General features: G+C 44.5%; 1 protein-coding gene across 1 annotated transcript in view; it reads left to right on the top strand.

Moving 5' to 3' along the window:
• aox5 (aldehyde oxidase 5) overlaps window positions 1–25,299 on the top strand; it is a gene marked incomplete at both ends in the record, with an annotated part of 234,481 nt that overhangs the window by 35,957 nt on the left and 173,225 nt on the right. The window contains 4 exons of the mRNA XM_084324128.1: window positions 4,188–4,249; window positions 16,544–16,624; window positions 18,411–18,555; window positions 20,264–20,356. Coding sequence (XP_084180254.1) covers window positions 4,188–4,249; window positions 16,544–16,624; window positions 18,411–18,555; window positions 20,264–20,356 — 381 coding nt within the window. The remainder of the gene's footprint in view (window positions 1–4,187; window positions 4,250–16,543; window positions 16,625–18,410; window positions 18,556–20,263; window positions 20,357–25,299) is intronic.

The raw sequence follows: 25,299 nt of genomic DNA on the forward strand, positions 1-25,299 counted from the left end.
GCCAAGAACTGGGCATTTATTGAATACAACAGAAAAGCGGCACTGTCCCTTTAAGGGAGAACACAAAAAACTGGAAAAACAAGAACTTGGGAAAAATAGGCACTGTGCCTTTAAGAGGCGAGCAGGCTAAGGGGCTAAGGCTAAAGGACAGGGCCAGGGCAAGGACAGGGCAGGAAACAGGGCAACGGAGAGGGGAACAGGGACAGAGGCCCGCGGAGGCGGGCTGGAGACAGGGACAGAGAAAAACAGGGTTAAGGCCTTGGACAGGGCGAGGGCTAAGGGCACTGGAGAGGGGCGAGGGCTGGAGCTGCTTACAGGAATGGGGTAGGAGCGCGCAGGCTAGACGTCTGGAGGAGAGCGCGCCGGCTCGGAGAGCGCATCTGGCGCGGGGTCTGGAGTGGTGTGCGTCTGCTTGGAGAACGCGCCGGTTCGGAGAGCGCATCTGGCGCGGGGTCTGGAGTGGTGTGCGTCTGCTTGGAGAACGCGCCGGTTCGGAGAGCGCATCTGGCGCGGGGTCTGGAGTGGTGTGCGTCTGCTTGGAGAACGCGCCGGTTCGGAGAGCGCATCTGGCGCGGGGTCTGGAGTGGTGTGCGTCTGCTTGGAGAACGCGCCGGTTCGGAGAGCGCATCTGGCGCGGGGTCTGGAGTGGTGTGCGTCTGCTTGGAGAACGCGCCGGTTCGGAGAGCGCATCTGGCGCGGGGTCTGGAGTGGTGTGCGTCTGCTAGGAGAACGCGCCGGTTCGGAGAGCGCATCTGGCGCGGGGTCTGGAGTAGAACACTGGAATACCTCCCGTAGAGAATTAGAGAGCGCAGTACTGTGTCCCACTCCAGGCAAACGGCGACAGGTGGCGAAGGCTTGCACCTCGTCTCACGCCGGAGATGAACAGCATACAGAATACAGAAACAGAAACTCCCGTAGGAGCCTACAGATAGAGAACCTCCCGTAGGAGTTTGCAGATAGAGATATGATACGGAACGACCCGACCAGGACTGGGGGGAAGAGCGAGGTAATTAAAGCCCACTGGGGCGCTAATTAGAACACACATCAGGTGCGTGATGGTAATTGATACTTGAACTAGAAGTGTGTGTTCGGCACGGACCAATCAAACAGATAATGACAGGTAGTCCAAGGGTGTGGGCTGCTGAGGTGAGGAGACAGGGAATTAAAGGTCCAGGGAACAGGCACAGGGAATTAAAGGTCCAGGGAACAGGAATTAAAGGTCCAGGGAAGAGGCGAACCTCACAGTACTCCCCCCTCCACGGGAGCCACCGGGCGACCCAAAAATACAGACAGGGGGGCAGGGGACATAAACAAGGCAACAAACAAAAAATTGGGCCATGCTAGCGGGGAAGCTACACCAAAGTGGGGCTAGCAGAGGGACAGGGTAGCTGAGGGGTAACTAGGGTAGCTGAGGGGTAACTAGGGTAGCTGAGGGGTAACTACCAGGGCACTGATAGCTACAGGGCCTATGCTAGCTGTAATGCTACATTAACATAGAGGCTGCGCTAGCTGCCGGAGCTAGGCTAGCAGACAGGGCTGGACCAGCATGAGAGAACAAGCTAGCTGGAAGGACAGTCCTAGCTGTGGGGAAACTGACCTTGCTAGCTGAAGGGGCAGTCCTAGCAGTGGGGAAAACTGACCTTGCTAGCTGAAGGGGCAGTCCTAGCAGTGGGAGAAAACTGACCTTGCTAGCTGAAGGGGCAGTCCTAGCAGTGGGAGAAAACTGACCTTGCTAGCTGAAGGGGCAGTCCTAGCAGTGGGGAAACTGACCTTGCTAGCTGAAAGGGCAGTCCTAGCAGTGGGAAAGCTACACAAAAAGTGGAGGCCAAGCAAGCTGCAGGGGAGCTAACGAGGCTAACAGGGAAGCTAACGGGGGAGACTAACAGGCTAACAGGGAAGACTAACAGGCTAACAGGGGAGCTAACAGGGAAGCTAACAGGGGAGACTAACAGGGAAGCTAACAGGGGAGTCAACAGGGGAGACTAACAGGCTAACAGGGGAGCTAACAAAGGACAAACTCAACATACACTGTCTGTGCTGGCTGGGGTCGTCGACGGATCGGGTCGTACTGTTATGGTTTGTAACCGACCCCAATCGCACAACACAAGACAGGTATGAGAGTAAGCCAAGAACTGGGCATTTATTGAATACAACAGAAAAGCGGCACTGTCCCTTTAAGGGAGAACACAAAAAACTGGAAAAACAAGAACTTGGGAAAAATAGGCACTGTGCCTTTAAGAGGCGAGCAGGCTAAGGGGCTAAGGCTATAGGACAGGGCCAGGGCAAGGACAGGGCAGGAAACGGGGCAACGGAGAGGGGAACAGGGACAGAGGCCCGCGGAGGCGGGCTGGAGACAGGGACAGAGAAAAACAGGGTTAAGGCCTTGGACAGGGCGAGGGCTAAGGGCACTGGAGAGGGGCGAGGGCTGGAGCTGCTTACAGGAATGGGGTAGGAACGCGCAGGCTAGACGTCTGGAGGAGAGCGCGCCGGCTCGGAGAGCGCATCTGGCGCGGGGTCTGGAGTGGTGTGCGTCTGCTTGGAGAACGCGCCGGTTCGGAGAGCGAATCTGGCGCGGGGTCTGGAGTGGTGTGCGTCTGCTTGGAGAACGCGCCGGTTCGGAGAGCGCATCTGGCGCGGGGTCTGGAGTGGTGTGCGTCTGCTTGGAGAACGCGCCGGTTCGGAGAGCGCATCTGGCGCGGGGTCTGGAGTGGTGTGCGTCTGCTTGGAGAACGCGCCGGTTCGGAGAGCGCATCTGGCGCGGGGTCTGGAGTGGTGTGCGTCTGCTTGGAGAACGCGCCGGTTCGGAGAGCGCATCTGGCGCGGGGTCTGGAGTAGAACACTGGAATACCTCCCGTAGAGAATTAGAGAGCGCAGTACTGTGTCCCACTCCAGGCAAACGGCGACAGGTGGCGAAGGCTTGCACCTCGTCTCACGCCGGAGATGAACAGCATACAGAATACAGAAACAGAAACTCCCGTAGGAGCCTACAGATAGAGAACCTCCCGTAGGAGTTTGCAGATAGAGATATGATACGGAACGACCCGACCAGGACTGGGGGGAAGAGCGAGGTAATTAAAGCCCACTGGGGCGCTAATTAGAACACACATCAGGTGCGTGATGGTAATTGATACTTGAACTAGAAGTGTGTGTTCGGCACGGACCAATCAAACAGATAATGACAGGTAGTCCAAGGGTGTGGGCTGCTGAGGTGAGGAGACAGGGAATTAAAGGTCCAGGGAACAGGCACAGGGAATTAAAGGTCCAGGGAACAGGAATTAAAGGTCCAGGGAAGAGGCGAACCTCACAAAAACAGTTACAGGTAGTCTGAAATCATACTTTTAAACATACCAAGGGAAGGGAGAACCTCCAATTTCAGAGAGTGGAAGGACATTCTATAAGTTAGAGGCATCAAAGGAAAAAGCTGACTTCCCTAGATCAGAACAAACTTGAGGGACCATAAGAACCATCCAGTCATTCGATCGAGTTGAATAGGTTCCAATTAGTGCTGTCAGGCGATTCAAAAAATGTATCTAATTAATTACAGGATTTGTAATGAATTAATCTAATTAATCGCATTTTAATCGCATAACCATTTTTGACCTGATATTTTATATTCTATAATCAAATTGCATGCGTCCGGATGGCAGAATTCAGTAAAACCTTCTGTTTAATCATCTTCCCTTCATTCATTTGCTTAGATTTTTCATGTCTGGTCAATTTAGCATGGTGTTATTCACAGTCAAAAAAATTATTGAATTGATATTCTCATTTGGTTCATTACAATTTACTCAAGCCTAGTAACAGACACAGTATTTCTGACACTGGGAATACATTCCCTGAGATCCATAGATGTCCCTAGAATCAGATACCAAGAACATGCAAATGGCCATTTAAAAAAATAAGTTAGTAAATGTTTATTCTACATTATTATGTAATGAATGAGATAAAAAAAAAAAAAATAATAATAAATAAATTCATAAAAAAAATTATAATAATTGTATTCATTTTGAGTAAATTTTCATAACGCGATAATTTGCTATGTAATTAATTTATCTAATTAACGCGATAAACTGACAGCCCTAGTTCCAATATTCCAATCTAACAGTGAAGAGATATAAACAGGTTGTTTACAGATATAAACAGGTTGTTTACAGATATAAACATGAACCTTGCATGTCCTTCTCCAGGAAACCTCTGCCGCTGCACCGGCTACAGGCCCATCATCGACGGCTTCAAGACGTTCTGCGGGGTGAGGAGGCGATGGAGCGCATTGTTGTACAGACTTGTTTATCTGTTCCGAATATTTTGTCTGTGAGAGTGGCTCCTCTTGACAGCTGCAGCTATGCGGAGGTGATGTATTTACTGTGGGGGTCTGTTCGCTTCCAGTCGAGTTCAATTCCGTGTGGAGTGGGAGTCGATTCCAAGAGTTGATTCCAGACCAGTTTTTACTCACATGGTCACCATTGATGACATGGCATCACTCTGTTCCCATGTTTATCTGAACTAAAATACCACTGTGGCACGTGGCACAGAGGAAGCTCTACACCACCACCTCTCTGGAGTGTGTGAGACATGACTCTGGTCAACCCACTTGTATAACAATAATGCACGTCAACGTTGAGAATATTAATATGAATTAATAATAGAATGTTGTATATTATTATATTGTATATTATTATACTGTATATTATTATACTTACTGGATTAACTCAGTCCTACTGTATATTATTATACTGTATATTATTATACTTACTGGAATTAACTCTGTCCTACTGTATATTATTATACTGTATATTATTATACTTACTGGAGTTAACTCAGTCCTAGTTATATATTGTAATAGCTTACGCTCTGCTCGTAGTGGAACTGTCCCTTTATCCAGTCTAATAATGAATAATCTTCTCCACATGCACACACCCATCCGCCTGGCCACACCCACATCCGATCCTCTACATAAGCGGGGTCGTGGCCACACCATCAGCTCCTTCCCTATTTTCACCACCGAAAAGGGTCTGTAACACACCACTTTAAGTTTAGTGCCAAAATAGTTGTTGGAAAGGAGCTACGTTGACATTGTATCTTTGTTTTTTCTCTCTCGCAAATTTCTGAAAAAACTAAGAGATAATGTCTTCGCCGTCGGAGGGTCTAGACCAGGGGTGGCCAACCCGCGGCTCGCGAGCCGCATGCGGCTCTTTGCCCGTCAATGTGCGGCTCTTCCATCCATAAAATTTTTTTTTTTTTTTTTTTTTTCTTTTTTTTTTATGTCACTCATTCCATAAGGACGTAGAATAAACATTTACAATTTTTTTTTAAATGGTCCATTTGCATGTTCTTGGTATCTGAATCTAGGGACATATATGGATCAGTGTCAGAAATAGTGTGTCTGTTACTAGGCTTGAGTAAATTGTAATGAACCAAAGGAGAATATCAATTCTATTTAAAAAAAAAAAATTATCTTTGACTGTAAATAACACCATGCTAAAATTGACCAGACCTGAAAAATCTAAGCAAATTAATAAAGGGAAGATGATTAAACAGAAGGTTTTGTAGATACAGTACTGAATTCTGCCATCTTTTTTATAATGTAAATTTCTCCACCATTTTTCATCATATTGCAACACCGTTTTTTGCAAGACGTTCACAGAAAGGTAGAGAAACTAACTGCGTTCTGTTTTATGGCAATAACGTTCAGGTTTGTGGGAGATGATCCCAAAAAATAAGAGAAATTAAAAAGTAAATCCAGAAGTCAGATGATTGACAGGGGCTGGTGTGAGCTGGGTAGGGTAGTTTTTCGAAATTTGAAAGCCCTGAGTCTCTTCCTTCAAAAGACTACACTCACTTTTGGCTGTGCCACTTCCTCCTGTCAATATGTGCCGGTTTCTGACTCAATGCCCTGAGATTTCTATAATCTTATATTTCACTAATAACAGTTAAAATAATTGGTAAACAAACATAATGCTTAAAATATACACTTTTACTGTATATCTCGGGCTTAAGAGGTTAACCCTGTGAGGCCCAAATTAAAAAGAAATTAGCAACTTCAGAGGCCAGAGGGTGGGACATATAAACACATTTACTATCAAATAGCATTGTGAGGCTGAACAACAGGACCAATTGACTATACATGTGCTTAAAGGGGAACTATCTTATAAATGGCTTTTTTCAGTGTTTACCATTGTTTCTTAGCTATGTGGACTTATATTAATAGGATATATGTCTCTAATTCTCATATTGGCGAATTCTTCCAATTCTCCTCTCACAATATTCACCCCCACTGAACTGAGTCATCTGAAAATGTGCATATCTGTGATGTCAGAGATTTCTCAGCTGCATAATAATGTGGCAGTTGATGTGGCAGTTGGCACCAGGCCACACAGTGGTTGGAGCCCAGCCTCAAAACGGCTTAAGATCTTGAGGTAGAAAAATGCGGTTTTTAGTACTTGATTAGAAATACAAAACAATGCATTTTTTTTTGAAAAAAACCTAGGTGTTCCATAGACTCACAGGAATTGTGTAAAAGTGCCCAAATAGTGAAAGAAATAGTAAAATAGTTTAACATTTTTTAAATAATTTTTTTTTTAAATGGCTAAAAGTGATTTTGTAATTTTGCAACCGTGGGTCTCACAGGGTACTTTTAACCCTGTGAGGCCCAAATAAAAAAGACATTAGCAACTTCAGAGGCCAGAGGGTGAGACCTATAAACACATGAAGGGTGCCGTGACTGAAAAAAAAGGTTGAGAAACGCTGGTATATGGTGTGGCTCTTTGTGGTACCACAGTCATTTTTTTGTGGCTCTTAGTCTCTGACTGGTTGGCCACCCCTGGTCTAGACGGTCACAACATTACCCTCCACCAGCGCTTCACTATCGCGCCGTCCTCTGTGCGTCGTGGGCCGTCTCTGGCTCCACGGTCGTGGCAGCCGGGTGCGCCTGGGCGGCGCCCGGTGGAGAGTGTGCCTCGCCGAGGGGCCGTTGAGCCCACATCTCCTGTGAGGTGGCCAGGTTCCGGCCCTGGTTCCCCCGCCAGGGGACAGTCGGCTGATAGGCCGACAGTTCCTCTGGTGGCAGAGGATTTGCGTCGCAGACTCTTCGCCTCGGCTCGCTCTCGTCGTAAGACGGCAAGCAGCGGGGGTGAACGGCCTGGTTTTAGTGTTGTGCTGGAGCCGAGTGAGAGTTCTCTCGCCTCTTCTCCATTTCCGATGGAAACTGAGGATTACATGGAGGGGGCGGGAGCTCTCTTGTTCGAAGGCCCAGCGGAGATGTATCACTCTCCCCCTCTGGGAGTGGCAGGGGGTGCTACGTCTCCTTGGGGTTCCTTGTACTCTGGGACTGGGTTAGCAGGCGTGGGTGCCGGACCAGAGGAGGATTCCGCTGCTCACGGCCCCCCTCTCCAATGCTGGACTATTCGGTTCGGCCATGCAGCAGATGACGGCAGCCTGCAGGGAGATGGAGGAGGAGCGCTCCGTGCTCCAGCCCCATTTCCCCCGACCCGATGCCACCGGTGATGTCCGGAGGAAGCAACACTGGCAGAGGCATGCGGCCGTTGCCACCATCACCGCCGCCGCTGCTGGGCCTTCCGCCAAGAAGGCCAGGAGTGGAGGGAGTGCCGCGACCTCTGCAGCCAGTCGTCCCACGCCCGGAGGGTACGGTAGGGATCGACGTGACCAGGAGCCTCCCCAGCACCGCCGGCTCCCCGACTCCCCTGTTTAGGCGCATTTCTATTGGCCATGAGACTTCCGTGAGTTCTTTCAGGCTCCGTACTACGGACCACTGTCATTGTCAAGGTTGGGTGATGCGATGCGTTGGAAACGGTTTGTTTTCTGCTCTGCTCTCTATTGAAATGTGTTTTGGGCCTTTTGTCACGTGGCTCAATAATTACATATATCTTTTCAATTGTTACTCACGTGGAGGTCTCTCTGGGGGATTCTCTGTCTTCCCTCTTGTGTACAGAGCGGTGTTGACAGGGTTTTTACCCTCAGACGCGTCATATGGGACCCATATCTTATTTGACCGGCTTCCTGCTGCTCGTCCCAGACAGCATGGAGGGAACGTTATCTGGTTTTCTTATTAGAATTTACCATTGATGTGTTTTTTGGGTCTCGACATGTACAGTACATAGCGCTGGCCCTGGGTGCTTTCGGTGTGAAACCACATTATGGGCTGGCGCGCCTTGGTTGCCCATGTTATAGAAACAGCGTTTTTTATGCGGGCGGCTGGGAAGGAGATTTTTTATCTCTACCGAGCGCCAGTGTACTAGGTTAGACTCGACGGCTCACGTTCATCTCCGGGGGGAGATGACGGGGTAGATCAATACATTGGCGGAGGGGTCTCATGCCCGTGGGGTGGGCCACCAGGTGCAGTGCATTCACGTGCTGACCATCTTGGCGGCACCCTCTCTGATGTTTTAGATCGACACGCGTACCTACCCCCCTCTTAGGACTGGGGATGGCGGCGTGACTAGAACGCGGGACTGGCTGGTCGCGCCGGACCAGGTCAGTTAACCCATTGTCTGCCGGGGCGCAGATCTGCTGTTCTGGTACCCCGAAGGACTTTGTGCTTTTCCGGGGGGAAAATGCCGGGTCGGCCCGGGCGTCGCGGGGATTGATGTCGTGGATGTGTGTGTCATGTGTATGCCACTACGAGTTGCCCTTCACAGTGATGTGCTTGGTCCATATTAGTGTTGTACCTTGCGCTGTGTTAGGGGGCCTGGTCCTTCTCCATTTGTTTCACCTCTCCCTCCCCCTGCTGGGCGGGGATGGGAGGGGGCTGTCGAGGAGCTTTTTCTGTTAACCCCTCTGGCATCCCTGTGTAGGTCCCGGTCCGCCGGGCCCAGGTCCGAACTTGTTCTCGTCGACCTGTTGGCCTGGGTTAACCCTTTAAAAACTGAAACACTTGTACTGCCTGTATAGCCGGTATATACGCGCAGTTATGTTTTTGAGTTTTTCTTGGTGGGTTAAAGGAACAACCGCCTCCTGTTAAACTAAACATAGGGGGGTGGTTGATTCCCCGGTGTGTTGGTAGCAGAGTTGACTCTCGGGTTGAGGCCGGGCTTGACCCCATCTGCCTGTGAGTGTGCCCCCGCACCTTTCATGACATCTGCCAATTGTGTCAGCCTTCTCTTGAACCTCGACCCCGCTGGAGGGGTCGGGTTTGGGGAGGTTACGACATGGTGCACAGCATACCAAACGCCCCTTCCGCCGGGGTACTGTTCTCACAGTAGACCCCTTAGGCGCCTGTCTAGTCCGCAGTGCTCCGGGCACAGGTCAAGTTATGCTCTTGGGGCCTGTTGCCTGGATTGAGGGATCAACCTCTTTGGGGGTTGTCTCCCCGGCACGCCGACTGGCCCCACAGTGTTGTGGGGGTGTAGCCTCTTGTGGAGTGCTTCAGAACGGCATGCCAAGGAGGGAAGGGCCTGCTCTTGGTTTGTCCGATACGCTGGCGATGTGGGGGGTGGTGTCACCAATGACCGTCTGGTGGGGTCCCGATGCTACGGCATCGCTGGCCTCACCGGGCCCCCTTTTTCGGGGGGTCCTGGCCCTCAGGTTGTTACTAGGGCTGGGTCCTCCTCCGCGCTCTGCTGCTACGGCTTTGCCACGGGGTTGGGTTCTTGACCTTCGACCCCGTGATGTTGGGGGCTGTGACGGGGGTGTTTTGCTTCCCGTCCGTTCCCTGCTGGCATGTGGGATGCGCGCCTGAGTGGTCGCGCGTCCTTCTCTGTGAAGGTAAATCCCACGGTCTGCTCACCCTGTGCGTTTTGAGGGGCTAAACCCTCTTCGCACAGTCGGATCCGATTCCCTCCCGTCCTCCTCTAGGGGGGTCCAGGGGGCTCGGGTCCTCCACGGTTCTGATGGTTGTGGGGGGCCTCAGCGGGTACATCTGTCGAGCTTCCGCTCTGCTCAGCTCCTGTGTTCCACTACGAGCAGAGCGTAAGCTATTACGATATATAACATACGGTTATTCTATAACCATAGTTATATGAGTATAGCAAGCGCTCTGCTCGGACTCACTGAGGGCCCCGTGGTCTTCGCCTTCGGTGGTGAAAGACTTGGGAAGGAGCTGATGGTGTGGCCACGACCCCGCTTATGTAGAGGAGCGGATGTGGGTGTGGCCAGGCGGATGGGTGTGTGCATGTGGAGAAAATTATTCATTATTAGACTGGATAAAGGGACAGTTCCACTATGAGCAGAGCGCTCGCTATACTCATATAACTATGGTTATAGAATAACCGTATGTTATATCTTACTGGAGTTAACTCAGTCCTAGTTACATCTTACTGGAGTTAACTATCTTGCTAGCCCCTGAGCAACTGCAATCATTTAAAATTACGTTTTTGCCATATGAATCGGATATTTGCAACATATTTTTTATTGTACGTCCCTTAGTCCTTAGTGTAAATACAGACCTCTACACTGATGACCAGGTCTGGGTTTCTTAAAGCAGGATTACAGCCAGATATCTGTGAAAAACAACTGTGTAACGGTTTAACTAAAGCCAGAACCCAGATGCAGACACAAACACGCAGAGACGATGTGGAATCAGAGAAAACCCAAATAGAAGGTATATTTATTTGGAAAAAAGGAGAATACGGTAACCAGCTCCTTAGACGGTCCGGGGAGTGAGCGAGTAGCAGGGTAGTCAGAGGAGCGGGGGGTCGTAGCCAGGAGCGGGTTCTCAGACAGTCCGGGGGATTAACACGGAGAAGAGTGGTCGGGCAAGCGGAGGTCATACAAGGAGATCCAGGATGTAGGAGCAGGGTGTGGAGCCAGGTAGAGGACTGTGAGCAAAGGAGGACAAGACACGTTAGGTAAAGCAATAGAACACGGACTGAGGCAAGAGTATACGGACTGACTGGAAATAAGGAACTACAATCTGGCAGCATGATGATGTTACCGGTCCCAATGGGCTACTGGGTACCGGGACAAATCATGTTCGCAGCCGGTCAGCATTCACTCCCTGAAAGCATAGGATATGATCAAGAGGAGTGAAGACACGTGCTGCTCAGTTTAACTCCAAGACTCCTCTAACGTGAGAGGGCGGAAACCGTCACCTAGGGGGACCTGGTGCATCACCTGAACTACATGGTTCCGCTCTTAACTTCCTGTCTAATCAATTCTCCATCTCACAGTCAATGTGAACTTGGTTAATTATATTAACATATAGCTGGTAATATAAAGTTTACCATAATGCTTCTAATCATGTAAATTACATATGTACAATTGCAAAGATTACACAAGATTATGCACATATTCTTGAGGATACTACAATGACAGGTCTAAATAGGAATGGTAATCAGCCGGAAGATGTCACTCAGCTGCTCCTCCGGGTGTCACACACCTGCACTGCACCCCATCCTGTACTCGGAGAGAGGAAGAGAGGGAGAGTAGCTCGGATAGAGTGGGAGAACCAATGACCCTGGAGGCCTGGAGGTGCATGACAAATTGTATGTAGCTAAATGTTATAATTTATGGATAATTTAAGGGGAACTATCTTATAAATGGCCCTTTTCAGTGTTTAGCATTGTTTTCTAGCTATGTGGATTTATATTAATGGGGTCTATGTCTCTAATTCTCATTTTGGCGCATTCTTCCAATTCTCATCTCACAATATTGTCCCTCACTGAACTGAGTCATCTGAAACACGCCCGCCCCCTCTATTATTTTGTTTGTTGCCACCAGGCGTACACACTGTGGCCAGACCCGGCGCCATGGGCGGGCATTAGGGGGCCGGGCCCGCCCACAGAGTCAGCTGTGCCCACCCTGGTAATTTTTTTGTTTTTTTTTGTTTTGGTCAATCAAAGTCAACTATCCAAATCCTTAGTCGGGGACAGCCCTAGTGGGCACTGATGTCAACAACAACACTACTGAAGCTAGCACGGCACTCTGTGAGAATTAGTTTTCTACCCTCAAGAACGTCTTTACAGAACATCGCCTTAGTATGCTTCATCGACGCAAGGCCAATTTAATTCAGTTGGCATTTGAGAAGGACTTAACAAAAAAGTTCAGGAATGAGTGGAGGGGCAGTGTTTTAAGAAGATTTCACTCTGTCCCCAAACGCCGCTTGCCGCTCTACTAATGATGGTGAGTAGCCTGTGGAGGATTTTTTTTGCTTTTTATGCACCTTATTTTTGTCAGTTCAGTTCAGTTTTCAGTGAATTCAGAAGTGTTGAATAAATGGAGACTTTTCAAAGATATAGAATAGAATAGAAATGTATTATCCTGAGGGAAATTTGACACTGCAAATCACTCAACATTAAACATTTAGACAGAACAAGTCACGAATAAGAATAACAAAACAAATGGCCTAAGAATAGAATAAAATGAAATAGAATAAAAGATACAGTAAATAAAAAAATATATACTGAAGTCTACAGTAGGTGTAATATTGCACAGTGCTGTTTAAAAAGTAAGAGTCCAGGAAGATGGTAACTGTCACTCTGTGCTCAGTGATGCAGTGAGGCACAGTGATGCATTGTATAGTCTGATGGCTGTCGGAATGAAGGATTTCCTGTGCCATTCAGTGCTGCATTTAGGTAGTGTGAGCCTATAACATGCTCCTCCTGTCAGCCAAGTCTGTGTATAGTGGGTGGGAGGGGTTGCTTAGCAAGGTTCCTCCTCTCCGACACCCTCGCTAGAGTCCAGCTCCACCCCAAGTCCCAACCACGCTACTGGCCTTCCTGACCATCTTATCCAGCCTGTTTGTGTCCCCTGCTCTCAGTCCGCTGCCCCAGCAGGTCTGTTATATATATCCGTTCAGTCTGTTTTTGTATAAGTGAATGTTCTTAAGATAGAGAGAAATTAGATTTTTCAATTGCCTCTCTGCTGTTTAGTTCAGCACCGTGGGCAGCGCCAAGCAAGCCACAGCGCCGCTGTCACCGCTGAAATGTATAAAAGGGAACCTGTGTTGAAAAACCATTGTGCCCCCCCGAGAACATTTTATGCCCCCCCACTAATTTGTTTCTGCAGCCTGGTCTGGGTTGGAGCCACTGCCCACAATCTACCTTTATTTAGTGCAGACCGCAAGGAAGGAAGTGCAGTGAGTTAGCCTAACGTAAATAGTATGAGCAAAACACGCAGGTCATGTGCTGCTCCCGAAATGCTCCCGCTGTTTCTATGTGCAGTGAAGAGTGAAAGTGCTTTGCATCCTAGACTAGTCATTAATTTACATGGTAAACTAACATTAGCGGCTAGCTAGCTAAATAGCCACGCTGATGATGACAGAGAGAGAGAGAGAAGACTGAGATAGCATGGGTGGGGGCTATCGCGGGAGGGAGCCGTCAGAGACAGAGAGAACACAGCTAGCACGGGTGGGGGCTCTCGGGGGAGGGAGCCGTCTCTGTGTGTGTGTGTGTGTGTGTGTGTGTGTGTGTGTGTGTGTGTGTGTGTGTGTGTGTGTGTGTGTGTGTGTGTGTGTGTTGTGTGTGTGTGCTCGGCATATTTTTTTCTGGTTCACTTTGACGATAGTAGTATGGGCGGAGCTACAGGTGGGGGTCGGTCACTCAAATCGCATTCCGAGTATGGGCGGAGCCCAGCCACAAACAGCTTGAAATCTTGAAGTGGAAAATGCTGTTTTAGAGTACTTCATTAGAAATACAAAACAATGAATAAAAAAAAAAAAAAACATACAGATGTGTTCCATAGACTCACAGGAATTGTGTCAAATTGCGCAAATAGTGAAAGAAACCGTAAGATAGTTCCCCTTTCATTTCTCAAATTGAAACATAATTTGTTCTTATCTTATCTAAAGATCATCATCAATGATCTTTCCTTATGAATATAAAATATATTTAATGGTGATTTTTATTAGGATTTGTATTAACCATTTATCAATAAAAAATTATAATATATATATTATATTAAAGCATGCAACAAAACACCTTTCCTTCACATTCCATGATATATTATTGGCTCATATGTTTTTGTTTTTGTGTAATTTAAACATCATAACCATGATACTATAATTATATTTAAAATGTAATTGATTTCATAATTATAAATTGTTTTACTAGACATCTGAATGCTGCCAGAATGGAGGTGCGGGAGGGAGCTGCTGTGTCACAGATGGAACTAAACACAAAGAGGAAAGTGATGTAAGTCAAACTTTCTCTCCTTCAATATTTTCCATGTGGTCCCGGGGAGGTGCAGGCTGGTGAGGTCCGTAGGTGGGGGTGCAGGCCGGAGGGGTGAGATCAGGGGTGTAAAAAGTTCCCAGGAATTATACCTAAGTGAAAGTATGGGTACCGTCTCAAAATCGTACTCAAGTAAAAGTCAGAGTATCTCTAAAAACACACTTGAGTAAAAGTAAAAAAGTGTCTACTTTTAAAAGTACTCAAAAGTAAAAGTTAAAAACTTTTTTTCTGACTGTCTATTCTTCTGATAGCAGGTGTTTAATCAAATATCCCCGCTTTCTAGTCTTGCACAAGGACCAATCAGCCTGGGTATGGGCGGGTTCATTTTACATTGATGGGGATTTGATTGGCTGTTTTTAAATAAAGTGCGGCCACAGGATTAATAACGTTAACATTAGTTCGGCCAGAGAAACAAATATACTAATTAAAATGGTTGGACCTGCGAGATTTGTACTTTGTAGGTCTGCATTTTAAATGTAAGGAGTAAAAAGTATGTTTTTGAGTAAAAGTACAAGTATACAAACCTAATAATACTCGAGTAAAGTACAAATCCCCCAAAACAGTACTTAAGTATTGTAACAAAGTACAATTACTCAAGTACTTTACACCCCTGACACACAGGAGAACAAGGGTCAATACGACGCAGAGTACTGAGCACACAGATATCACAAGGAGTAACACAGTAATTGTGTATCAGGTAACTAGAGGTCCAGAGAAGAGTCCTACTACCAAGGCAGGTGAAAACAACACTGGGACCAGGAGTGGCAGGGGTGCAGACCTCTTATCCTGGCTCCGTGATGACGTGATGGTCCACAGGGGTGCAGACCTCTTATCCTGGCTCCGTGATGACGTGATGGTCCACAGGGGTGCAGACCTCTTATCCTGGCTCTGTGATGATGTGAGGGTCCACAGCGGTGCAGGCCTCTTATCCTGGCTCTGTGATGACGTGATGGTCCACAGGGGTGCAGACCTCTTATCCTGGCTCTGTGATGATGTGAGGGTCCACAGCGGTGCAGGCCTCTTATCCTGGCTCTGTGATGACGTGATGGTCCACAGGGGTGCAGACCTCTTATCCTGGCTCTGTGATGATGTGAGGGTCCACAGGGGTGCAGACCTCTTATCCTGGCTCAATAATAATAATGCAGGACCTCTTTTAGGGGGTCTTTATTCAGCATGCAACGAACTGGACATGCAATTGGAGCGGCACACACACACCGGGATACACACACACACACATGCATTGTCTTTTTCTCAGTCGCCGATGCGATTGAGTCTCTACACTTGACCCATCCCGTCGTCCTTCCCCCCATGGGCAGCCGGGAGCAGATAGGGCGTCAACGTGAGCTGCGCCCCGGGGACCAATCCAAGTGCTCCTGCCCGTCTTCGTCAAGGACGCCACAGCGTTAGCGATCTGTTGTTGTGCATGTTTTTCCATTGGGTTTATCTTATCGGGGGGGAAACCCTTGCGAGCACGGGGAGAACATGCAAACTCCACACAGAAAGGCCTGGGAGATCACCCACCTGGGTACCTGGCATCATGGAAACCTGGTCCCCAAGCGGGAATCGAACCCTGGACCTTCTTGCTGGGTGTTAACCACAGTGTTAACCACTACACCACCGTGCGGCTCCGTGATGATGTGATGGTCCAGAGGGGTGCAGGCCTCTTAAAAATGGGCATGTCGATGGGCTCTGTTTATGAGTCTGATGGCTTGGTGGGAAAAGCTGTTCTTCAGCCGGTTGGTTCTGGCTGTGTGGCTGGCTGCGGTAGCGCTTTCCAGACCGCTGGAACTGGCCATGGTTGGGGTGGTTAAGGTCGTTGATAATTTTCCGGGCTTTTTTAATGCATCGGCTCTCATATATTTCCTGGATGGAGGGAAGCTCACATCCACAGATATTTTGTGCTGTCCTCACGACTCTGCTGTCCTATCTATCTATCTATCTATCTATCTATCTATCTATCTATCTATCTATCTATCTATCTATCTATCTATCTATCTATCTATCTATCTATCTATCTATCTATCTATCTATCTATCTATCTATCTATCTATCTATCTATCTATCTATCTATCTATCTATCTATCTATCTATCTATCTATCTATCTATCTATCTATCTATCTATCTATCTATCTATCTATCTATCTATCTATCTATCTATCTGTCTGTCTGTCTATCTATCTATCTATCTATCTATCTATCTATCTATCTATCTATCTATCTATCTATCTATCTATCTGTCTATCTGTCTATCTGTCTATCTGTCTATCTATCTATCTATCTATCTATCTATCTATCTATCTATCTATCTATCTATCTATCTATCTGAAAACCCAGTTACTGAAGTGATTGAATTGACCTACAGTATCTCAAAGGCTTGAGGTAAGTTCCCCATAATGTCTCCATTGTGGTTCTCTGATAGATCTGTGAGGATCCCTTCTACCTGGATGACGTCTTGCCCCTCGACCCATCCCAGGACCTCATCTTCCCTCCGGAGTTGATGGTGAGGCCACTTCTTAGCCTGTTAAGCTGTAAGGGCCCTCCACTTGGGGGACCCTGCGGTTTTATCATAAATCGATCAATACAGACCGTATTAATTAATGTTGTGTTTTTTTTCAAAAGTAGCCAACAGTAAAGACCCTAACCCTATCCAAACAGCAGTCAAAGTGTATATTTTCAGCACTACGTTTGTTTACAGATGATTTCAATCTTTTTTTTAAATAAGAATTTCTCTGAATAATGTTAATTCTATCGCTCTTTTATCGGGAAAAACGTAGACGTCATAGATGTATGACTTGGCCATAATAACGTCATTTATAGTTCATAATTCAATAATTATATAATTCAAATGGATAATAATTCAGTACTGTATCTACAAATCCTTCTGTTTAATCATCTTCCCTTTATTCATTTGCTTAGATTTTGTGTACACTTGATCTCAAGATCAAATGAGCTCAGTGAGCGAAATGTCTAGCCCTTGCAATTTTAACATGGTGTTATTCACTGTCAAAGATGCAAAGAAAATGTTTAATTTATATTCTCCTGGACACTGGGAATACATTCCCTGCGGTCCATAGATGTCCCTAGATACCAAGAACATGCAAATTGACCTTGTAGAAGTGGAGCAATCTTCCATTTAGAAGAAAAGTTGAGATCCAAGGCAGCTCTACAATTTTAAAATGCCTTTATTAATTGGCTTACATTATTTAGAAAGTTTTAAAATACCGACATGTTTCGGCCTACACATGGCCTTCTTCAGGGTGTTAGTTTCAATCTTCCATATACTTGGGCATGTACTTTTAGGCGGATTTTCTGAAAATAGCGCTACAGCTTAACAGGTTCAATTGTCATTGACTCCACAAATCGAGTGAAACCGGTGAACTTCCATATAGTTAACAATATAGGCAGCACTTCATATGATGGTAGACAAATTATAGGGTAATTACTGTGTGATAACATATAAACCCGGTAATGTTACTTTCTGGTATTTACTAGGTAATTTGTGTTAAGATCTGGTAATGAGGCTGTTCGGGGGCGACAGAGTGGCTCAGGAGGTAGAGCAGCTGTCTGGTAATCCATCTGGTAATCGGGAGGTTCCCGGTTCGATTCCCGCTCCTTCCGGGCAGTGTGTCGAAGTGTCCCTGAGCAAGACACTTAACCCCGATGAGCAGGTTGGCACATTGGACGGTCGCCTCTGCCGTCGGTGTGTGAATGTGTGAGTGAACGGGTAAAATGTGAGGAGCAAATTGTAAAGCGCTTTGGATAAAAATGATAAAGGCAGCCATTTACCATTTATTTGTTCTACTTATAAAAAACACAAAATAATTACAAATAATTACTTGTCATTACCAAATCTAACATACCAAATCTATGTTGATCCATCCGGTAATTTGTGTACTGTAAAATAGAATAGAATAGAATAGAATAGAATAGAATAGAATAGAATAGAATAGAAATCCTTTAATAATCCCGAGGGAAATTCGGCACTACAGATCGCTCACATTGAACAACAATAAACATTTAGGTAGTCAATAAGACTAAAATAGGAATATAATAATACAAAAAAATAGAATAAAGAATAAAATACGATCTGTGATATACATTCTGGTATGTATATACATTCTAAAATCTTAAATATACAACTATACAGCCAAATATACAGAAATATACAGTAAATAAGTGTGAAAATGTAATGTGAAAAGTGTCCAGGACGATTGGGAGAAGTGTAAAAGATGAAGTGCCATCTTGCGTGTATATATATATATATATATAATGTGTATCTTCTCCAGATGATGGAGAAGCAACATGCTGGAGCCATGCTCTGCTTCCGAGGAGAGAGGGTGCAGCTGCTCGCCCCGGCGGACCTGCCTCACCTCCTGCAGCTGAGGGCCGACCACCCTGACGCACCGCTGGTGGCCGGAAACACAACTCTGGGTAGAACTACGTGTTTTAATTCCCTCTGCTCTGTGAAGGGTCACCGTCCTCTAGGGGTGTAACGGTACACACAAAAACCACGGTTCGGTACGTACCTCGGTTTTGAAGTCGCGGTTCGGTACGGGTTTTCGGTACAGTGGGGGAACGTTTGGGCCCCGGTGGGCGGTCGTTAGTGGTTAACATACCGTTGTATTCGTTCGGTACACAGCCGTTCGGTACGGTACGGTACACACTGAAATGGTTCAGTACGGATACGTGTACCTTTACACCCCTACCGTCCTCGGTGGGAGATGCGGGCTTGTGGACAGAAGTTATACCGGTTCCATCCCCAGACCGGGAGGGAAAATCTGCCTCTACAAAAAAATCACAGTGTATAATTTTGGCTCTGAGAGTGAGTGCATCTGAAATACTGGAACATTTAAATATAGTAGTAGTAGTAGTTTATTCAGTCATCTCACACAATACAATATACACCATCATTTAACAATATTTGATTATTACAGTGACTGAATAGGTACAGACTGAAGCATAATGCTTATATATGCCTGTCCTATATTCTTAACAAAATTAAGACTCCAACACAGTATTCTAAAGGAAAATAGCAAAAAAAACAGTATTATTCACCCTTGTAGTTTTCAAAAATAACTTTACAAACCATTTTCTTAAAAACCAAAAGTGAATGACTCATTCTTAACTGTATATTAGCACCTACCTATAATGTTAAATGTACTCTTATAGAGAGTCAAATATACAATGTGATTGCATGAAGTTGAAGCAGACGTCAATGATAATCACACCCCCACTCCTTGAGCAATAGCCTACTGTTGAAGTGCTGTTGAGGAATGAATGAAAGATTAAAATGTTCGAACAAGTATAAAAACTCGAATATATCATTTGACATATACAAAAGATAATAAAAAAGACAACAAAAAGAGAAACAAATCCTAGTTTACCCTGTTCGAAAAAGGAGTAGGAAGAAGTATACACTTTTTTTTTTTTTATTATTCCTACCCCTTTTTAACTATCACAAATTATAATTGAATCTATTGTAAATTATATGTATAAATGCTGTATATCTCTATACAATCCAATACATTTATATAAATATACCTATAAATATGTAATATATAATATATATATACACTAAATAAATGTTTGATATACATCCTTTGTTACATTTTTTATTTACATCTTACACATACTCCCAATCAACACACTTCCTCTGCAGATACCCATTTAAGAAAGATTTTTTGTACATCTTTTTAAACTGACTTATGTTTGTACTCTGTACAAACATAAAGGAAGGCGACTTAAAGTGATAATGTGTCATTTTTAGAATCAATTAATTAATTTGTATTAATTAATTAATCAAGTTCTGGAGCATGTACAGAGTAAACTGAGACCACTAGCGCTTCAACACCCTCTCTGCTCTGAGACACAATGCTAAACACTACAACACTAAGTGAGTGTGTACCGGGCAGCAGTGAGTGTGTGTAGTAAGTGTGTGTAGCAGGTTATTGCTGAAAAAGAGCAAATAATATATATGTTCAGTCTTCAGCGTGACACGTAGGCAGGTAGCAGGATGTATTTTCTATTTTGCTCTTAAAGGTACTTTGGCTGCTAACAAGTTGAATTGGCGTGTGAAATTCCAGATCCACTGTAGTTGATAAATGTAATTTCACTTGTCACTGTTGCCTTTTTTCTATAGGACCAAAGATGCTTCAAAAGGGAGTCCATCATCCTCTATTGATCTCCACTGGAAGGATCTCTGAGCTCAGAACCTTGACTTGGGGAATGAACGGTTGGTAGAACATAGAATGGTGAATTCATAGAATTGGTCATTCATATTTAGCATCTACATTCCTGAATTTTGGCTAATGTCTTAAAATGGCTGCCATAGAATCTTTGTTGACGTTTTCATGGAGATCAGTGTTGGTTCGGCGCGTGAGACTCAAAAAGCAATGTGTTACAGTGGAAATGGTGTCATTTAAAAAAAAAAACACACACACACATTCTCCAATGCATTTCTATGGGTTGTTTTAGTGCAAGCCCCAACGTGCTTTCGTCATACGTAAGTCACACTAGGCTGAGCGTGTGGCATTCGTTTGACATCACGTCCGAAAGCTTCTCGAAGGGTTAGCACGACACGCTACGGCTCTTCCAATTCGTACCCGATGTTCTACCGGCAGCCTCTGCGTTATGATATTATGATATGAAAATGTAATTGTAGTGCTGTCAGACCCGGATACAAGTTGTCTTTTCCCTTTATTTTCTTCTCTGAGTGCTTTGTTTACATGTTAAAATCACAACGATTTTCTTCTGGGGGACAATGCCCACACAGCCCTACAGGGGTTTGGTTTACAAACATGTCACCTTTTCCACCTCATCAGTTTGCAGGTCTGGTTATATACTGTAGTTACTGAAACTGATTGAATATGGCACAGCCCCACCTAGAATATTTCTCACCAGCCGCCTATTATGTACAGTGATATAGGTATAAAAGCACTGTGGTAGTCATAGTGGGCAGTGGTATAACTAGTAAGAGTAGGTAAGGGATAGGAGTAGGTAAGGGATACATACAGATATATATATATAGTTTATATAGCTATGTAAAAATGATTATATGCAGGTATATCAAACAGTTGTGGATGAATATATATATATATATAACGTGCTGCGTTAGCGCGATACTAGTATCGCGCGATAATATAATTGACGCAGTTAATCTAATCCTTTTAATCCTTTATTTACCCAGGGTAGGTTTGCTGAGCACAGAGGCTCTTTTTCAAGAACGCCCTGCTTCACATTCACATAGTTCCATTCACACCTGGGAGCTGCCCAGTACAACCACAGTTGACACCATTGGCCACTGAGCAACTCCACTGGAGCAGTTGATTTGCATTGGCAGGGTTTGGCCCTGTCTGGCACCCAACGGGAAAAATATTATAGGCACTATAAGTAGACACCGCTACATAAAACAAGCTGGTCTGCCTGAGTGACTGGTGGAAGAAGGAGAAATAGAGATTGGACTGATTGGGTCTCATTCCCGAAATTTTTTCAAAGATATATTCTGGAAGACTTATCTTGGAACCACTGAGACATAATCTATGACAAGTACACTCTGAGTCCTGAACGTGCTGGAGATATGTCTTAAGTGGCTGAAACGGTCGCAGAAATTATATGATCTGATATCTGCTTGGAGAATGGCATTCTGTCGTAAACTCCAAAGCGCGTTCCCGTTCAGGTCATTTGCATACAAACCACGCCCCCGACAGTCCTTATAAAGCAACTGGTGACGCAGCTGTGTGAAATGGAATGGCGGAAGTGCTTTGAGAGCCGCGTGATTACGAAACCAATCAGAGAGCGTCTCCGAGAAATGCGGCTAGGTTTCATAATCACGCTTGCGCCCATCAAAACTAGATTAGATTAATGTATTGGCATCATATCATATACAGCTCGCGGTACACACCTGCCGCAGCGCGCACGCGCAGTACTGTATATGAATGAATGAATGACATATAGCCTACGGGCCGGCGGGCGTAATGAATGAACGCAGTATGGCTTATTATTCCATAATTAAGCCTATAGGCTACTGTTCATTCGTAGGCGCACACAAGACTTGTTATGGAATATTAATGCAGTCTATTTCCACCGATTAGCTTTAGTTCTTATTTATTTATCCACTGTCATTTCAGTGTTGGTGTATAGGCTATATAGTGTATTTCAATATAAGTTTAATTGATTGATGATATATTCGAAGGAATGCAGGTTTATAGCTATATCAACCCCCTCCAATGTACAGTAAATGACCAAGTATGGTTTTGTCAATATTCCAATGTACAGTTTTGCTTGTACAGTGTAAGTCTACCACCCCTCCTACCCAACCTCCTCCAACAGTTTCTACGTCAAATGTACTCTCTTTTCTGGACTCTTTTTGTATCACAAACAGTACTGTATTTGCAAATCTGGTATGTCATAAATGTATAGATGTAGCAGTACTGTCTATCTGTGTCGTGTGTGTCATATATGTTATGATGCATTGAAAATGGGGGACCCTGATGTAAACAAGACGAAATTCTTTCTCTGGTCTGCATCCCCTTATGTAATTGAGCTGTACTGTACTGTACCCATTCTGCAATCTGTTAATAAAGTTTTCAATCAATCAATCAATCAAACAAAGGTCTGTCCCATTGTATACCAATCAATGGGATACATTGCATGTTGACCTGCATTCTTTCAAATGTATATAATTAATCATTAAAACAGATGTGTAACAAATAAGAAATGCAAATTCCACAGAAGGCATTAAATTATTATTATTTTCAATCATTTCACAATAATTGCATAATTGTGTTTGAATATCTGAGTAATTAAAGTAATTATACATTTGTCAAAAATAGCTGGTTCAGATATGCTTAATCCAGCTGCCCTGTGATCAGATGAATCCATATTATTTATTTTTCCGACATCAAATGCGTAATTTCTTATTGTACAAATATTGTCATATTTATTTTAATTATGATCAAGTAATTAATTCCAAGGAGGCCTGTAGCGTTAACATGAAGGAATCACTATGAGAACACAGTCTGTCAAGTTATAATAACATTTTAAATTAGTCAATCAATCATGAGATTTGATCGTGGGCTGAGAGCATATTTAAGTGTGCTCCTCAGCACTCTTAGATCTGCTCTCAAATAAGATCTCAGGTAATTTTGAGGACTCCCACTCCCAGCCCTAATATGTCTTAAATAGGCCGAAATCTGGCTAAGATGAAATATTTTGTCGTAACTTCAAAGATATATTCTGGAAGACTTATCTTGGAACCACTGAGACATAATCTATGACAAGTACACTCTGAGTCCTGAACGTGCTGGAGATATGTCTTAAGTGGCTGAAACGGTCGCAGAAATTATATGATCTGGAGAATGGCATTCTGTCGTAAACTCCAAAGCGCGTTCCCGTTCAGCTCATTTGCATACAAAACACCGCCTCCATAGCTCCTTATAAGGCAACTGGTGACGCAGCTGTGTGAAATGGAATGGCGGAAGTGCTTTGCGAGCCGCGTGATTACGAAACCTAGCGTCAGTCAGTGCCAATCAGAGAGCGTCTCCCAGAAATGCGGCTAGGTTTCATAATCACGCTTGCGCCCATCAAAACTAGATTAGATTAATGTATTGGCATCATATACAGCTTGCGGTACACACCTGCCGCAGCGCGCGCGCACACACAGACACACACGCGCGCGCAGTACTGTATATGAATGAATGAATGACATATAATATATATAGCCTACGGCGGGCGTAATGAATGAACGCAGTATGGCTTATTATTCCATAATTAAGCCTATAGGCTACTGTTCATTCGTAGGCGCACACAAGACTTGTTATGGAATATTAATGCAGTCTATTTCCACCGATTAGCTTTAGTTCTTATTTATTTATCCACTGTCATTTCAGTGTTGGTGTATATATAGGCTATATAGTGTATTTCAATATAAGTTTAATTGATTAATGATATATTCGAAGGAATGCAGGTTTATAGCTATATCAACCCCCTCCAATGTACAGTAAATGACCAAGTATGGTTTTGTCAATATTCCAATGTACAGTTTTGCTTGTACAGTGTAAGTCTATCCCCCACCCACCCCTACCCAACCTCCTCCAACAGTTTCTACGTCAAATGTACTCTCTTTTCTGGACTCTTTTTGTATCACAAACAGTACTGTATTTGCAAATCTGGTATGTCATAAATGTATAGATGTAGCAGTACTGTCTATCTGTGTCATGTGTGTCATATATGTTATGATGAATTGAAAATGGGGGACCCTGATGTAAACAAGACGAAATTCTTTCTCTGGTCTGCATTATGTAATTGAGCTGTACTGTACTGTACCCATTCTGCAATCTGTTAATGAAGTTTTCAATCAATCAATCAAACAAAGGTCTGTCCCATTGTATACCAATCAATGGGATACATTGCATGTTGACCTGCATTCTTTCAAATGTATATAATTAATCATTAAAACAGATGTGTAACAAATAAGAAATACAAATTCCACAGAAGGCATTAAATTATTATTATTTTCAATCATTTCACAATAATTGCATAATTGTGTTTGAATATCTGAGTAATTATTTGTCCAAAATAGCTGGTTCAGATATGGTTAATCCAGCTGCCCTGTGATCAGATGAATCCATATTATTTATTTTTCCGACATCAAATTCGTAATTTCTTATCGTACAAATATTGTCATATTTATTTTAATTATGATTAAGTAATTAATTCCAAGGAGGCCTGTAGCGTTGACGTGAAGGAATCACTATGAGAACACAGTCTGTCAAGTTATAATAACATTTTAAATTAGTCAATCAATCATGAGATTTGATCGTGGGCTGAGAGCTTATTTAAGTGTGCTCCTCAGCACTCTTAGATCTGCTCTCAAATAAGATCTCAGGAAAATTTGAGGGCTCCCACTCCCAGCCCTAATATGTCTTAAATAGGCCGAAATCTGGCTAAGACAAAATATTTTGTCGTAACTTCGTTCGAGAATGAGACCCATTGAGTCAAGCCATGTCACATAGTTCAAGTTTGAAATGCTTCTTTCTGTTTTGCTCCTGAGAGTGTGCTAGATACTGTACTGGTAATATTATTTATTTGTGTTAACTTCTGAATAAAACAACTTATTAAACACAAGTAAATCTTAGTGAACATTATTTTGATATTTCATTACCAATTATCATAGCA

The sequence above is a fragment of the Notolepis coatsorum genome (assembly GCF_963971535.1).
Source record: "Notolepis coatsorum genome assembly, chromosome: 1".
Taxonomy (NCBI): Eukaryota; Metazoa; Chordata; class Actinopteri; order Aulopiformes; family Paralepididae; genus Notolepis; species Notolepis coatsorum.